This window comes from Callithrix jacchus, chromosome 10 (assembly GCF_049354715.1).
Source record: "Callithrix jacchus isolate 240 chromosome 10, calJac240_pri, whole genome shotgun sequence".
NCBI lineage: Eukaryota > Metazoa > Chordata > Mammalia > Primates > Cebidae > Callithrix > Callithrix jacchus.
In genome coordinates, this window is record NC_133511.1 from 61,999,844 (window position 1) to 62,018,044 (window position 18,201).

Below are 18,201 nucleotides of genomic sequence, written 5' to 3' on the forward strand. Positions count from 1 at the left end.
TCTCTGTTATCTTTTTAATTAAAACTTTGATTTTTGTCTGAAAGGATGTGTCTGTGTTAATCTTGTAACATGAATATGAGCAGGGTAGACATATTTCAAGGTGGAGCCATAATTTTTCAAATTTTGTGTAAATCTTCACTACTCTGCTAGCTGGAAGAAAGCTGCTTACCCTCCCTCATGTTCTTAGACACCAGTAGCATGTTGATAGTAGTAATAAATTGCACCAATTGATTATCAATGATCGTGGGCTTTCAAGACATGGATGATTGTGGGCTTTCAAGACATATAGGTGATTTTAAAATTGAACACCAGCCTTGTGTGTACATTTTTAATATCGACAATATTTTGAACTCCTGTGTGCCAGTAGATATTTTGCATAATTAATCCTAACCTATTTGTAGGAAGTGATTGGATACAAACTCGGTAAATAACAGATGAGCTTCAGTGTTATTAGCTCAGTTACTTGGCTAATTAGTAGTAGAGCTAGATTCAAACCTACATCTTTCTGATTCCATCCTGCCATTCCACTTATCTGGTGGAAATAGTGTGGATTAAAATCAGTTATATAAAGAAATAAAGAAGGAAAGCATCTTAGTTTGGTTCTGAAGCACTATTTAAGAAATACCCTGGAAATGGATTTTCCTAAACAGTATCTCATTTGGCTTCTAATTTGTTCTTTTCATTTATTGTCAGACTTTCCCCATCAGATACAAAGAAAGGCATCCTCTGGAGTACCTGAGACAATATCCTCACTTGAGGTGTAGGACTAACATTCTGGGATCTATATTGAGGATTCGCAGTGAAGCGACAGCTGCTATTCATTCTTTCTTTAAGGTAAGATCCCAAAAGTTCCGCTGTGACCTGTGCTTATACCTCCTCTCTCTGCTTGTTTCCCTTCATCCCCGAGCAACCATAGTTCACTTCCTGTTCCTATGTGTTAGCTTGCATTTTCTAGAGTTTTATGTAAATGAAATCATTCAGTGTATACTGTTTTTTGTCTAGTTTTTTTCACTCGGCATAATTATTGAGGTTCACCCATGTTATGTGTATCAGCAGTTTGTTCCCCTTACCACTAAGTATGATGTTAGCTATAGGTTTTAATAGATGCTCTGAATTTGGTGGAGAAAGTTCTCTTCTCTTTCTTGTTTGTTGAGTTTTATCAGGAGTGGGTATTGGGTTTTGTTATTTTTTTTTCTGCATCTTTTGGGATGACTTATGTTTTTTTGTTTGTTTGTTTTAGTTTGTGATGCTGAAGTACATTGATTAATTTTTGAATGTTAAACAAACCCAGCATTTCTAGGCATATAGATATGTTCTAATACAGATGTTTTACGTTGGCCGGGTGCAGTGGCCCATGCCTATAATCCCAGTACTTTGGGAGATTGAGGTGGGTGGATCACTCTAGGTTAGGAGTTCGAGACCAGCCTGGCCAACATGGTGAAATACCATCTCTACTAAAAATACAAAAAATTAGCTTGGCATGGTGGTGGGTGCCTGTAATCTCAGCTACTCAGGAGGCTAAAACAGGAGAATCATTTGAACCCGGGAGATGGAGGTTGCAGTGGGCTAAGACCACGCCACTACACTTCAGCTTGGGCAACAGAGCGAGATTCTGTCTCCAAAAAAACAGTCTTATATTAATATGTTAATATAATATAGTATATAATATTATAGATGTATTATCCTTTTAGTATGTTGTTGGATTCAATTTGCTCTAACTTTGTTTAGAATTTTTGCCTCACCACTGAAAAGAGATATTATTCTGTAGTTTTGTTTTCTTGTAATGTATTTGGTTTTGGAATCAGGGTAAGGTTGACCTTGTTCAGTGAGTTGGGCGGGGCGGGGGGATATTTCCTCCCTTTATCTTTTCTAAAAGTAAAATTGTACAGTTATCCATGCAGTTACAATGATTTCTTTCTTAAATGTGGAGAATTCACTAGTGAATTCATCTCAGTGTGCACTTTCAAAGTTTTGTTTTTTTCTTGGGGGGGGTAGAATTTTTATCTACAATTTCAATTTATTTTTAATTTAATTTTTTTTCTTTTAAAACAAGCTCGGAAAAATTTTATTAAAGGAAAATTTTGCATGGTTTACTTTTCACCAGTCTGTTCTGGCATGCTTCTAATGATGTCAGAATCACCTGGATCAGTGATAGCCGGTGTGCGCACTCTGTAGTATTTTCCACATGCTGTGCCCAGTTCAATATTATTGTCACTATAGTGATGAACACCAATTTTGGCTAACATTGCATAGTACTCTATTTCGGATTTCCTCAAAGCTGGGCAGTTGTTAGCGAGAATGACCAATTTCACTTTGCCTTGTCTGATCATCTTCAGAGTCTGCTTGTACCCCAACACGTACTTTGCACTTTTCATAACGAGTTGGAGCCTAGAGTTGATCGACTCCAGCGACTTTTTCGTCTTCTTTGCGGCCACCATCTTCCTGCCTTAGGTGTGGGACAGCCCCCAGCCAAGAGCAGACGCTAAGATGGCCGGGGAGCAAGAAAGGAAGCTATTTTTAATTTTATTTTGTTTAATTTTGTCTTGAGATGGGTGTTTCACTGTGTTGCCTGGCTAGTTTTGAACTCCTGGGCTCAAGCAGTCCCCTCGCCTCAGCCTCCCAAGTAGCTAGGATTACAATCATGTGCCACCATGCCCACAAGATATTATTACCACTTTTTCATTTTAAAATTATTTGTTGTCAAGATGCAGTGACTCACACCTGTAACGCTTCCACTTTAGGAGGCTGAGGTGGGCAGATCACTTGAGATCAGGAGTTCAAGACCAGCCTGGCCAACTTGGTGAAACCATGTCTTTACTAAAAATACAAAATATTAGCGGGTGTGGTGGCGGGTCCTTGCAATCCCAGCTCTTTGGGAGGCTGAGGCAGGAGAATCACTTGACCCCAGAAGGCAGAGGTTACAGTCAGCGAGATCACACCACACCACTCCGGCCTGGGTGAGAGAGTGAGACTCTGTCTCAAATAACAACAGCAACAACAAAGTTATTTATTTATTTAGAGATGGCATCTTACTATGTTTTCCTGATTGGAGTGCAGTGGCTATTCACAAGTGCAGTCATGGTGCACTACAGCCTCGAATTCCTGGCCTCAAGCAGTCTTCCTCAGACTCTGAGTAGCTGAGACTACAGGTGCATGTCACTGCACCTGGCTTAATTTCTTGAATAGATACACAGCTGTAGCTTATCTGTTTTTACTTGAGTGAACTTTAGTAATCTGAGTTTCAAGAATTGATTCGTTTAAGTTTTTAAACTTATTACCATAAAGTTATAGGTATCCCCTTATTTTAATATCTGTGGCATCTGTAATGATGTTGTCTCATTCCTGCTATTGATAATTTGTGGCCTTTCTTTTTTTCTGATTAACCGGGTTAGAGGTATATCAATTTTATCAAGCTTTTAAAATCTCTATTAATATTCTTTGCTTTCACATATACTTTGATATTATTATAACCATTAGAGCTTTCTTTTGATTAGTGTTAGCATTTTTTTTCATCCGTTTACTTTTAAACCATAGTTAACCCTTGAAGAACATGGAGATTAGGGGCACCAACTCTTTATGTAGTCAAAAATCCAAGTATGGGCCAGGCGCGGTAGCTCATGCCTATAATCCCAGCACTTTGGGAGGCTGAGGCAGGTGGATCACTTGAGGTCAGGAGTTAGAGACCAGCCTAGCCAACATGGTAAAACCACATCTCTACTAAAAATACACAATGGCCAGGCATGGTGGCAGGTGCCTGTAACCTCAGCTAACTTGGGAGGCTAAAGCAAGAGAATTGCTTGAACCCCAGGAGGTAGAGGTTGTAGTGAGCTGAGATTGCACCACTGCACTCCAGCCTGGGCAATAAGAACTTGACTGTCTCAAAAAAAAAAATCCAAGTATAAATTTTGCCTCCCCAAAAACATAACTGATAGCTTACTGTTGTCTCGAAGGCAACAGTAAGAGCTGGGATAATGTAAATAGTTGAGTAACACATTTTGTATTTCACAAAATATGCAAGATTGTCTCACTTGCTGGCATAGCTGTAGCAACAGCTTCACAATGTGCTTATTTTTTTCATAAGAAAAAATTTTGTAAGTTGTCTTTATGCTGGATTTGTCTTGAAATGGCAGGGAGCTGCAGCTGCAGACCTCAATCTACAGTACATACTAAGAAATTAAACTTTTACGTCTAATGTTGTGACTTTTCTCTGCTTCTTGGGAGTACTTCTAGCCTCATTAGTAAGTACTTCATAGGGTCCCATGGTGTTAATTAAGGTTTACAGTATTGCACTAAACCTGATGAAAAATAAGGTGAGAACACAAGAGATTGCTTTTTACCGTGACACACAGTTTACTACTGAGAGATGAACTGCTCGTGAGATGATTAGCATCACAGGGTGTTTTATGTGGATGCTTGTAACACTTGAGCTTACTATAGTAGCTATGAGATTGTTGTACATACCGTATATAACTACCTTTATGCAGTTATGATTTAATACTGCACTTTTACGTTTGTTTATATTTTTCTCTACAAATTGTGCCCGGTACAGTCTGTGTTTGTGTAAATTTTAATAAATTTTAACTTTTTGTAAAAGATTTGTGTGTATTTATGGTTGTAAATTATAATATATTACTAATATCTACATATATTTTATGCATCTGTGGCATATCTTTTTCTTTTTTTTTTTTGAGTCGGAGTTTCACTCTTGTTACCCAGGCTGGAGTGCAATGGCGCGATCTCAGCTCACCGCAACCTCTGCCTCCTGGGTTGAGGTAGTTCTCCTGCCTCAGCCTCCTGAGTAACTGGGATTATGCCCAGCTAATTTTTTGTATTTTTGGTAGAGATGGGGTTTCACCATGTTGACCAGGATGGTCTCGATCTCTTGACCTCGTGATCCACCCACCTCGGCTTCCCAAAGTGCTGGGATTACAGGCATGAGCCACTGCACCCAGCCATCTTTTTCTTAATTTAAAAAATATTTCTAGGCTATGCTGTTCATCTGCAAGTTTTTTCACATTGCTGCAAATCTCCAAAAATTTTTCCAGTGTATGTATTGAGAAAAATCCATGTGTAAGTAGACCCATGGAGTTTAAATCCATCTGTGGAAGGGTCAAATGTATTTGTATCTTTTTATTTGAAGTGCGTTTCTTGTTGGCGGCATATGGTTGGATCTTACTTCTTATACCCAGTCTCATAATCAGTCTCTCTCTCTTAATTTGGGTGTTTAGTTCATATACATTTAATGTGATTATTGATGTAGTTTTGTTTGAGTCTGTCATCTTGCTGTTTCATTTCTAATTGTCCTATCTGTTCTTTGTTCTCTCTTGCATTATTTCTTATTTCTTTTTTTTTTTTTTTTTTGAGATGGAGTCTCTCTCTGTTGCCCAGACTGGAGTGCAGTGGCGCACTCTCGGCTCACTGCAACCTTCACCTCCCGGGTTCAAGCGATTCTCCTGCCTCAGCCTCCTGAGTAGCTGGGATTACCAGTGCACAGCACCACGCCCAGCTAATTTTTGTATTTTTAGTAGAGATGGGGTTTCACCATGTTGTTCAGGCTGTTCTCAAACTCCTAACCTTGTGATTCACCTGCCTCAGCCTCCCAAAGTGCTGGGATTACAGGCTTAAGCCACCATGCTGGGCCCTTATTTCTTATCTTCTTTGTTTTCCTCTTAACTAAAACTGTTTTGTTATTTTAATGACTGTTTTAGGGTTTAAAATATACATCTTTAACTTCAGTTGATGTTTTACCACCTAATGTATAATGTAATAACCTTATAATATATACTTATATTTCTTTCCACCTTTATGTTATTTTTTGGCATGCATTTTACTTTTATATATGTTATAAATTCAGTAATTCATTGTTATTCTCATTCAAGCATAAATTATCTTTTAAAGAGATTTAAATAATAAAATAATCTTGTATGTTTACCTATGTAGTTATTATTTCTGGGGATGCTAATTTAGATTTTGTATCTAGGTGCTTGGTTTGGGCTGCTCATTTTTTTGTTTGAAATAAAGTCTCACTGTGTTGCCTAGTCTGGTCTCTAACTCCTAACCCTAAGCAGTCCTGCCTTGGCTTCCCAAAATTCTAAGATTACAGGCATGAGCCACTGCGCCTCGCCTAGGCTGTTTTTTTAATGTCTTTTATGTCTATTTAACTTTTCAAACATGGAATATAGTTTTAATAACCATTTTAAAATGGCGTGTCTTTTTCTCCCGATTTTAACATGTCTGTTATGAGTTAGTTTCTATTTGTCTCTTCGTTATGAGTTAAGGTTTCTTGACTCTGGATGACTAATCTTTGGGTACCAGACATTGTGAATTTTACCTTGGTGAGTGCTGTGGGTGTGCACACAGATATTGCTATCTGTTTGATCCTTTGAGGTCTTGCTTATGTGATATGTTAAGCAGGTCTCTAGCAGTGCTCGGTGCTATACTATTTATTCCTCACTGCTGAGGCAAAGCCTTCCTTAGGTCCCCAACCTAGTGCCTTGTGAACAATGAGTTTTTCTAGTTTGTGGAACAGGTACTGTTTCCAGCCAGCATGTGAGCACTGGGCACTGTTTTCTCTAGTCTTTTAGAGAGTTATTTCCCTAGCGTTGGATAGTTCTTTTCACACAAATACACTGATCTGCCTAATACTACAGAGTGGCCCTTTGCAGCTCTCTGGAGTTCTGTGTCTCCACAGATGTCTCCACTCTTATTTTCTAGCCTGTGGACTCTAGCCACTTGGGTCTCTCCAGACTCTCAGTTGTGTCTCTGCAACTCAGGGAGTCTGCTGGCTCTATGTTACTTTTTCCCCTTCCCTGTGCTGTGGCCTGGAAGATCTCAAGGTGGTAAGCTGGGTTACTGGTAGGGTTTACCATTTGTTTCCCAGCTCAGAGAGAGATGACTTTGTTGCCTGATACCCAGTATATTGGAAACTATTGTTTCATGGGGTTTGCTTTTTGTGTTGTTGTGGTTCTTTTGTGTTTTGGTTGTTTCCTATTTCTCCATCTTGGTCATAGATCTATATTCTGTATAAAGTAAGCATTAATTTTAACGAGTTACTGGTGTTGAGCAAGTCAGTTGATCTAATGACTAAAGGCATTTTGTCTCATTTGGCTTTGCTTCTCAGCCATTTCCCTCTACCTGGGAAAGCCACAGTTTAATGTGGTTGACAAATTGCTAAGGTGAAGGGACCCTCTCTCCCAGTGAATGGGAGGGCCCCAAAGGCAAGGAGTGATCCAGCAGATAAAGTTTATTGTTACTCCATGTGGTTTTGTAACTCTTCCTGTGCTACTTCTCCAGATATAGCTAATTTGCAGAAGTTGTGTAACAGTGGCTATAGCCTTCCCTTGGGCTGTATCCAAATTCACACAGTCCTGCTACAGCTCACCAAGAAAGTTCTTGCCCCTTGAAAAAAACCTCTTTCAGATTAATTTGGTTAAAGAGCTAAAGAAAAGAACATCATGGCCTTATTTAAGGCATTTGCTTTTGATACCACAAAGGAAAATAAATCAAATTACACAATGTCATCCTATTGTAGTTTGTAAGCATCCTGATACATATGCTGTCAGAAACTTTGCTATCCACTTCCATGTGGATTTTCGTTAGTGCTTGAACCACATAATCATAAAAATACCTTTTTTAACCACATGGCTTCAACAGCTGATGAAGTATACCTACTTTAGTTTGAAGGTTTTGTAGACTTATGGCCACTAGGTGGTGGTATTGACAAGTACACTTTACATACTCCATTTATTACTTGAAGCTTTTAGACATATGTAAATAATTAAAAAATAAGACAAGCTACAAAAATTTGAAATAAAAAAACCAAGTAGACAGGGTGCAGTGGCTCATGTCTATGATCCCAGCACTTTGGGAGGCTAAGGCAGGAGGATCCATTGAGCCCAGGAGTTAGAGACCAGCCTAGGCACATAGTGAGACTTAGTCTCTAGTAAAAATAAAACTAAAATTAGCCAGGCATGGTGGCATGTGCCTGTAGTCCTAGCTACTCAGGAGGCTGAGGCAGGAGGATCACTTGAGCCCAGGAGGTTGAGGCTGCAGTGAGCCCTGTTTGCACCACTGAACTCCAGCCTGGGCAGCAAAGTGAGATCCTGACTTTAAAAAAAAATTATTATTATTTTGAGATGGAGCCTTGCTCCAGGCTGGAGAGTGCAGTGGCGTGATCTTGGCTCACTACAACCTCTGCCTCCCGGGTTCAAGTGATTCTTTTCCTGCAGCCTCCCAAGTAGCTGGGACTACAGGTGCACGCCACCACACCCAGCTAATTTTTGTATTTTTAGTAGAGACCGGGTTTTACTATGTTGGCCAGGCTGGTCTCAAACTCCTGACCTCAGGTGATCCACCCGCCTCAGCCTCCCAAAGTGCTGGGATTACAGGTGTGAGCCACCACACCTAGCCAAAAATTATTAAAAGTAAAATTAGAAAAACATTCATTTGGAAATAACTTGAATTTTAGCACCATTCATGATAGAGTAGTTACAAAGGTAGACACTTTTTGAGTAGCAGTAAATTCACTTAGTAGTTGTAAAGACCTGGAGAATATAATCCTGTTACCTCATTCTAGTTTACTTACCTTTATATGTGATAATTATGTACCTTTATGTGTGATGCTTAGGTTTCAGTTATTTAAAGAAGCCTTACTGGAGTACTATAAGGCATATTATGTAATAGTTATATGTTACCTAATGTTTTGTACCTGTTTCTTTGATCCGTTACTTTAGGTTTGCTAAAAGATGTTACTCTTCCAAATATAAAATTTTCTTTTCAGTTTTGTTAATAAAAATATAGAAATGTGGGCGAAAAATAGAAACTTGAACAGTACTTTTAAGTTAGGGCACTTTAAGGACCTAAGACTATTTATTGGTTTCAGTATGAAAAATATTTTGTGTATAACCTTCTTTGCTCATAAAATTGACACACTTGTTATGTACAAAAACTTGGCTATTTAGAATCCTCAAGGAATGAGTCATTTAGAAAAGCCAGATTTCTGAAACATCTGAGGAATTTTCTCATTAGGCACCAATTTTTTTCTAAATACCAGTGGAAGTGTTCCTAAAATGGATTACTTACTTTCCTGTCTTCCTCAGTGAGCCAAGTACAAAAGATTCTGCCCTTTCTCAATGAATTGAGGTTCTTCCTGTAAATATCAGGAATTGTTCTCCTCTGTATGGCAGTGTTTTAAAGCCTGCCACTATGTGGAATATTTTTTGTTTGTTTTGAGACAAGGTCTTATACTGTTGCCGGGCTGCAGTGCAGTGGTGCAGTCATGGCTTACTGCCACCTCAATCTCCCAGTCCCAAGCGATCCTCCTACCTCAGCCTCCCAAGTAGCTGACACTATAGGCATGCACCACTGTGCATGGCTAGTCGTTTTAAATTTATTTTTTGTAGAGATGGGATCTCACTGTGTTGCCCAAGCTGGTCTTGAACTCCTAGGCCCAAGCAGTCCTCCTGCCTGGATTAACCAAAGTGCTAGGGTCCAGATGTGAGCCACTGTGCCTAGTATTCTTTACCTTTGTGTAGAATGTCTCCAAATTGCTATGTCTTTGAGTTCCTGTAACTGCTCTTTGTGAATTTTTTTTTTTTTTTGAGATAGTCTCACTGTATTGCCCAGGCTAGAGTACAGTGGCGCAATCTCGGCTCATTGTCACCTCCGCCTCAGCCTCCCGAATAGCTGGGACTACAGGTGTGTACTACCACGCCTAGCTAATTTTTATATTTTTTAGTAGAGATGAGCTTTCACCATGTTGATCAGGCTGATCTCGACCTCCTGACCCAGTTATTTGCCCACTTTGGCCTTCCAAAGTGCTGGGATTACAAGCATGAGCCACTGTACCCAGCCTCTTAATGGATTCTTAAAATCTCTTCTTGCTGCCACTTTGTGTTGCCTATGGCCTACCTGTGACTAGCACTTTCTTTCATGTTTCTTTTTTTGTTGATTCTTATTAAATGATAGTTATTTCAGTTACGTGGGAAAGAAAGAGTCTGTTAGTCTTCTCTTAATGGTGTATATGGGCCTTAATGTATGAATTTTATAATTTTGGGATACTCAGGGCTTTGGAAAATATTGGTTTTAGAATGTGTATGAAAATATTTAGATATTTGGAGGTGATGGGTGGAATCTGAAAAACTGGGTGAAAGTGTTTGCTTTTATTTTTGGCCCCTTCTCTGGCCTTCATGTCTCTATTTAGGAATCCCTTTGATTTGGGACGGTATAAGTACGTGACACTGGAAACCTATTTGAGGCAGATACTCACAGTACTTCACCACTCCTTCCTATTTACTTTCCTTTTTACTCCCCTACCCACTTTGACTTTTTTGGACTTTGTTTGCATGACTGTATTATTCTTCCTTTGTACTCTCTCCTTTATTAGCATTTGGTAATGTTAGGAACTTTGATAAGCCTTGCAGGCAGTTTTAAAGCAGAGAAAGCTGCTGGACCCTTTTGTGATACTTAGCATTAGTTAAGTATTAAAAATAATTCCCACTAGGTGTGTGATTTAAATAAAAAACTCATACAGTTATTTTCGTGAGATTTATAGTGCTGTTTCTTGTGACATTTGATCAGTTCTAACTTTGGCAATCAGGTTTAGCCATTACATTTTCTCCTCCCTCTCCACCTCCCTTTCCTTACCCTCATTTCCTTTGGATTTTTCACTTCCTTTCTTTGTTTACTGCACTCATGTTCATAGTTGCCTACATTCATGTGGAGTAAATGTTTCATGTCCATGATTCTTGGCTCCTAGGAGATAAAAATGGTATGCAGTAATGTTATTGATCATATTTCATTGGTTTTCTATAATGTGCTCTGTGCAACACCTCTAGGCATGTTGCTGTCAGATTAAGTATATATTTTAATACTTTTTGAGACTGTTAATTTAGAGTTTGAATATTTAATCAGTCCACATCATAAGGCAAGTTGTTGGCTGAATACTTTGTATTGTAGCCATAACACTTGAATTCAAGAAGGGTCATATTTGGGAGGCCCCTAGTAATGCATAGCGACAATCTTTATTCCACCAAACTTGATGGAAATATGTGCATAGGAATTTATTGTACTGATTTCAAGGCCAAAATTTTGCATTAAGCACATAATATTCTACCTTTCTATTATAAAGTCACTTTTTATTACCTGCAGTCCCACCCTGCAAACATCTACATTGTTGATATACCTTTTGCTTATACCCATAGTCAAAATGAAAGAAGCATAACCTTGAAATTGCTGGGTTATTTCAATCCTCCTAGCAACAGCTTTTGTGGTTCACTAATGGAAATAGTCTCAGACTTTTGTTCAGAAGGGCTGCAATTAGAGACCTTAGTAATGGATGGATTTGTTGCTGCTCAGAATATTCCTTCAGGCAAAGGAAGTACACTGCCTGTGCCATGTAGAGTTCATTGTGCCATCAGTTTAATGACAGAGACCTTGTAAAGATCATTTCTGTATTTTTTATGCTGTTTGTATATTCAGTCTCTATTTGTCTACCTTAATTTTTCTCCTTTTTTTGGTGTTCATTACAATTGAGGTCTTATTTCAAGATAAGTTTATACAGATCGCTTTGTATTCCCCTAGCAGCATGGGCAGCATCATTATACGTTATCCTAGAGTGTGTATACATGTTGAATCACCACCAAAATGTTAGAGAAATGGAAAGAGAGTAAAGTACTAAAGAGCATGAAGACCTAGGTTCTAGTCCTGGCTCAGCCACTGACTAATTGTGACACTAAATCTGTCTGGGCCTCAATTTCTTTATCTTTGAAATAAAACAGCATTTGCTTAGTGTGCCATTTTAATAGTATAAGAAGCTGTGTGTTCTTGGAATTGTTGAATATGCAAATATACTGAAAACTGTGGTTTTCTTTTTCAGGACAATGGCTTTGTGCATATTCATACTCCAATAATCACATCCAATGACTGTGAGGGAGCTGGAGAACTTTTTCAACTTGAAGTAAGTTGTGCTTCCCATCTTGAGAGATACATTGCTGTTTAATATTTTGCATCTGAGGTTTTTAATGTAATACTAGTTTTGTGGACAGAAGACTATGAGCAGCACCTGAAATTGTCAATAAAAATCCTTGAAAAAGTCACATAGACAATCAAAGCAGTCTGATTTCCTATACTACCAGCCGTCTTACACTGTGACAGAAGAGTGAATTTTTAAATTAGCACTCTCATTGCTTTTCTTAAGTTACTGTGAATTGGTGAACTAGAGAAATTTGAAGAGGTAAATGAGGATTTTAAGCTATGTCTTACGCAGATTCAATACAGTTAATATTTGTGGATGTAAGTCATATTTTAAAAGAGAAATAAAAATAGGAAAGTATACATGTGAGTATCATTTTCTTTTTCAAAGTCTTCTGGAAGTAAATTTTTCCTAAGAATGATTTATGTTCTGTACATCCCATGAAGGCTCTTTAATTTATTTAGCAATCATCTTTTGAGTTCCTAGCATTGTCAGCCTGCCCTTATTGCATATCGTGTTTTAAGTTACCAGTTTTTCTTACTTGTAGGCAGTTGAAAGCCTTGCATTTACCAGTTTGATAGCTGTTTAAAATCATTGGCTAGTTGTATAATAATGGACAGAGAGAATGGTATGATGATGAGTGGCGCTTTGGTACTTCTTTTGTTTGTTTACTGATTTCTTTATCTTTAAGATGTCAGGATTCTTGTTTATATATTTGGTTGATTCTGTCAAATGACAAAATATGTATGTAACTGCTTTCTCTGGTTCAGTGCTTTCTGACTCTTAATAATGGTGGTGATTCGTTATAATATTGAACAAAGTATTCTCTGGAAGAAGTTGTCCTGATATGTTGAAGTCATTCAGAATGATAATCAAATGCTGTCTTCATCATACGTGACTGGAAGAAATCTTGATGCTGATCAGTTTTCTGCAAATAGCGGAATAAAAATGCCTTGTTAAACGTTTAAAGTGGTAGTATTAGCATCTGTATATATGAATTCAAAGAAGGCAGCAGATGACAGAATAACCAAATGTAAATTCTGGAAAACATTCTTCTCTAGGTGTTTATTTTCTCTTTGCACCTGAATTTTTTTTGCATATTGAAGCAAAGAATTACTCACTGGAATTTCTAAATTCCTTAATCTAAACCACTGAATATTCAATAAATGGCTGGGAAAGAAGGGCATAATTTAAAGGAGTCTTTACAAATAAGAAGGAATTATTAAACAGCTCCAAATTAAACAAGTAAAAAAGTTTTTAACGTGCTTAAATAAAGATACGTTTGGAGATAACCACATTGCTACCAGGGAAATTGGATAAGCAGCTCTGAGTAGTCTCATATATACATACATACATACACACATACATATATATATGTGTATATATATATATATCTTGGCCTCTAAACCTAAGACAAGTTACCAGATAAGTGTGACTAAATAGGAAGAGGAAAAGAAATTTATTTCTGAAGCTAACAAATGAGAAGTATATTGTTTATATTATTTCAGAGCCAGGGAAAGGAATTTGTGGGATTTTTTTTTTTTCCTTTTATTGTGGACTTAAATTTGCCTATGCAGAGTACCAGAAAGAGACACTCTTGAATTCATTGATCCTAGGCTCCTACAGTCAGGATCTAGCTCAGGTTTCAGCTGATATGTGCTATCTGTCTTTTATGCTATGTTGATCTGTTGTCTTTGTTGCTTTCAGAAGTTCAACTGCAAAGACTTGTCTTCTGCCCCTGCCAACCCTCTATCCTTTTAAAGCAGTGCTGCTGCTTATCCCACCTTACACACTTCACTTTCAAGATTCATTGTGTTAATTTCCTCTTGGCTGCCTGTAGAAACATAGGAATTTGAATTTTAGGAGGAGGTGGGTGTTTTTTAACACTGTAACTCCTAAGGCTGCTTCATTGTTCCTCCTCTATGAGCACATTTGACCTTTTCCCAAACCTTGTTGGAAAGCGAAGTAACTAGTGGCTAAACAGAAAATGAAGCCGACTGCACAGTTGCGTTACTGAACTCTGATTCAGGAGCCTGCTCCCTGATTGTTAGTGCCACACGGTGAATATTTCCACAGACTTTCTGAAGAGCTCAATGGGCCCTGCTGGGTGTCCGGAGCATCATGAGTAACATGTCTGCCCAGACTGTCCTGACACCGAAGTATTTTAAACAAATAAAAATCTTGGGGAATTCCATTTGGCTGCCTGGACGCGCCAGTCTGCACTGAGTGTCCCTGCAGCTCACTGCGGTGCGTGAGCAACTGGCATACATAGCCCATTGTACATTTCATTCATTAAAGGGAAGGCAAGAAAAAAAAAATGGTGCATGTTTTTTCTCTGACAGAAATGAAGTGTCATTAAGTACTATGTTTAAAGATAAACGGGCAGCTTTAAGAGGCTGCCTGGAAAAAACACAGTAAGAACATGCACTTCTGACATTCTATTGAGAAGTGAATGCTTGCCCTGTCATGTTACTTTTCCTTTCCCTCATCCATTTCCTGCTTTAAGACTGATATTTTTTAAGGTTTGAGGACTACTGAATACATTGTGAGAAGTTTCCTTCAAGGCATTTGTTTGTTATTAACAGACATTTGATACCACCTGTGTTCAAGATGCTATGCTAAATGTTATAAAGATGTAGTTGAGGTTCTATCCTGTCAAGCTGGTGAGCTGGCAGATGTTGATAAAGGAAGGAGCATGCTTTTCATTTACTCTTGATGTTACTTACCCTACAAAATTCTTTGTTTGTACACTTTTTCCTCTTTGTCCTAAGAATCTGGCTGAGTTCTCAAAATTATATTTGGTCTTTATAGTTTTGGAACAATTAGTTTGTCTTTGAGGGGATAGAAGAGATTAAGGCAAGAATTATAGGTTGTGGCTGTCAAAGACAAAATTATAACAAATTTAGTTTAAAGGTCTTAATTGACTTTCATTTGCAGTTCAAGAATCAGGCAACGTTTCATTTTATAGACCGAAAAAGGCTGAGGAAAGCAGAAACAGAAAACAAGCAATTGGTCTTTACAAAGTTATTTTTCTTGTAAAGGTTAAAGCAGAGGGGACTTCCTTATGCCGGCTAAAATTATTCTCTTTGGTGATGTGGCTATTATTCCTCTTCTGACTTTTCAGAAGTTAATATAAAGATCTTAGTTTTGGGTTGGTGGTGATGCACAACTATATACAGTTCCATGTTTTTCAGTATGACTAGAAGTTGATAGGAAATAAGGTGGAATTGCTTTGTGTATGCATTTGAGGATACAGTGTTACCAGTTGTAAGTGGTATGGAATCAAGAGGAAGATGAGGTAGGTCAGTAAGGATTGACTTGGTCAGAAAAACCTTCAAAATGAATATGTGACCTGACTCTACTTTAGGGAGAATATTCCAGGTAAGAGCAATAATGTAAGAAGAATCAGAGAATTAAAATGAAGTGCAGACAACATACATTCTTCTCATCTTCACGTAATACATACTCTAAATCAACCACGTAATTGAACATAAAACAGTCTTCAACAAATGTAAAAGAACTGAAAGCATAGCAAACACTCTCAGACCATGGCACAATAAAAATAGAAGTCAACACAATCAAAAGCACTCAATATCATACAGTACAGGAAAATTAAACAGCATGCTCCTGAATAACTTTTGGGTAAATAATGAAATTAAGACAGACCTCAAAAAGTTTTTTGAAAATAGTGAGAACAAAGATACAACATACCAAAATCTCTGGGAGACAGGTAAGGCAGTGTTAAGAGGGAAATTCATGGCACTAAACGCCCCCATCAAAAAGTTAGAAAGGTCTCAATTTAATAACCTAACTTTACAATGGAAAGAATTAGATAAGGAAGAACAAATCAACCCCAAAGCTAGCAGAAGACGAGAAATAACAAAAATATGAGCTGAACTGAAGGAAACTGAGATGGAAAAAAGCCATTCAAAATATCAGCAAATCCAGGAGGTGGTTTTCTGAAAAGATTGATAAGATAGGCCACTAGCTAGACTAAGAAAAAAAGAGAGAAGATCCAAACACAATTAGAAATGACAAAGGGAATGTTACTGCTGACCCCAAAGAAATAACCTTCAGAAACTACTATGAATACCTCTAAATTGCTGGAAACTACACCCTCCCAAGACTGAGCCAGGAAAACATTAATTCCCTGAACAGACCAATGACAAGCTCCAAAACCAAATAAGTAATAAATAGCCTACCAACCAAAAAGTCCAGGACCTGAAGGATTCATAGCTGAATTCTACCAGATGTACAATGAAGAGTTGGTACCATTCTGACTGTTACTTTTCCAAAAAACTGAGTAGGTGGGACTTCTCCCCAATTCATTCTGTGAGGCCAGCATCATCTTGATACCAGAACCTGGCAGAAACACAGCAAAAAAAGAAAACATCAGGCCAGTAACCTTGATGAACATTGATGCAGAAATCCTTAACAAAATACTTGCAAACTGAATCCAGCAGCAAATCAAAAATTTAATCCACCATGAAGTAGATTTCTTCGCCAGGATGCAAGATTGCTTCAGCATACAAAAATCAATCAGTGTGATTCATCACATAAACAGAACTAAAGACAAAAACCACGTGATTATCTCAATAGATGCAGACAAGGCTTTTGATAAAATTCAGCATTATTTCATGTTAAAAACTCGCAGGAAACTAGATATTGAAGGGACGTATCTGAAATAATAAGAGTCATCTCTGACAAACCCACAGCCAATATTATACTGAAGGGGCAAAAGCTGTAAGCATTCCCCTTGAAAACCAGCAGAAGTCAAGGATGTCCTCTCTCACCACTTCTTTTCCACAAAGCATTGGAAGTCCTAGCCACAGCATTCAAACAAGATAAAGAAATAAAGGGCATCTAAATAGGAAGAGAGGAAGTCAAAGTATGTCTCTTTGCAGATGACATGATTCTATATCTAGAAAATGCCATAGTCTTGGCCCAAAAGCTCCTTCAGCTGATAAATAACTTGAGCAAAGTTGCAGGACACAAAATCTGTACAAAAATTGCTAGGATTCCTATACACCAACAACAACCAAATTGAGAGCCAAAACAAAGTTAGTCCCATTCACAGTACACACACACACACACACACACACACACACACACACCCAGGAATACAGCTAACCAGGGAGGTGAAAGAGCTCTACAATGAGAATTATAAAACACTGCTCAAAGAAATCAGAGAAGACACAAACAAATAGAAAAACATCCGATGCTCATGGACAGGAAGAATTAATATTATTAAAATGGCTATACTACCCAAAGCAATTTACAGATTCAGTGCCGTTCATATCAAACTACCAACAACATTCTTCACAGGACTAGAAAAAATTATTTTAACATTTATATGGAACCAAAAAAGAGCCTGGGTAGCTAAGGCAATCCTAAGCAAAAAGAACCAAGCTGGAAGAATCATGTTATCCAACTGTACTACAAGGCTACACTCCCAAAATTGTGTGGTACTCGTAAAAAAAAAAACAAAACAAAAAAAACAAAACAGGCACATAGTCCAATGGAACAGAATAAAGAGCCCAGAAATAAGGCTGCATATTTGTGACAATCTGATCTTTCACAAAGCTGACAAAAACAAGCAATGAGGAAAAGACTCCCTATTCAATAAATGGTTCTGGGACAACTGTCTAGCCATATGCGGATGATTGAAACTGGACCCCTTCCTTCACCGTGTACAAAAATCAACTCAAACTCAAGATGGATTAACGACTTAAATGTAAAACCCAAGACTATAAAAACTCTGGAAGACAACCTAGGCAGTACCATCCTGGCAAAGATTTCATGACAAAGACATAAAAAACAATTGCAACACAAGCAAAAATTGACAAATGGGATCTAATTAAACTTAAGAGCTTTTGCACAGCCAGAGAAACTATCAACAGAATAAACAGACAACCACAGAATGGGAGAAAATATTTACAAACTATGTATCTGACACAGGTTTAATATCCAGCATCTATAAGGAATGTATTTAGAAGGGAAAAAAAACCCCATTAAAAAGTGGGCAAATGGCCAGGTGTGGTGGCTCACACCTGTAATCCCAGCATTTTGGGAGGCCAAAGCGAATGTATCACTTGAGGTCAGGAGTTTGAGACCAGCCTGGCCAATGTGGTGAAACCCCGTCGCTACTAAAAATTAAAAAATTAGCCAGGTATGGTGGCACTTGCCTGTAATCCCAGCTACTTGGGAGGCAGAGTTTGCAGTGAACTGAC

At 38.1% G+C, this 18,201-nt stretch overlaps 1 protein-coding gene and 1 pseudogene across 11 annotated transcripts in view; one reads left to right on the plus strand and one right to left on the minus strand.

The window, feature by feature from the left end:
* Window positions 1-18,201, plus strand: part of NARS2 (asparaginyl-tRNA synthetase 2, mitochondrial) — a 163,568-nt gene that overhangs the window by 10,934 nt on the left and 134,433 nt on the right. For all 11 annotated transcript variants that reach the window (XR_013523219.1, XR_013523218.1, XR_013523217.1 and 8 more), the window contains exons 4-5: window positions 694-834; window positions 11,876-11,956. Coding sequence is in view for 4 of the 11 variants with exons in the window: in XM_078340134.1 (XP_078196260.1) it covers window positions 694-834; window positions 11,876-11,956 (222 nt within the window). In the remaining 7 variants the exon portion in view is untranslated. The remainder of the gene's footprint in view (window positions 1-693; window positions 835-11,875; window positions 11,957-18,201) is intronic.
* Window positions 2,020-2,512, minus strand: LOC100406261 (ribosomal protein L30 pseudogene; annotated as a pseudogene).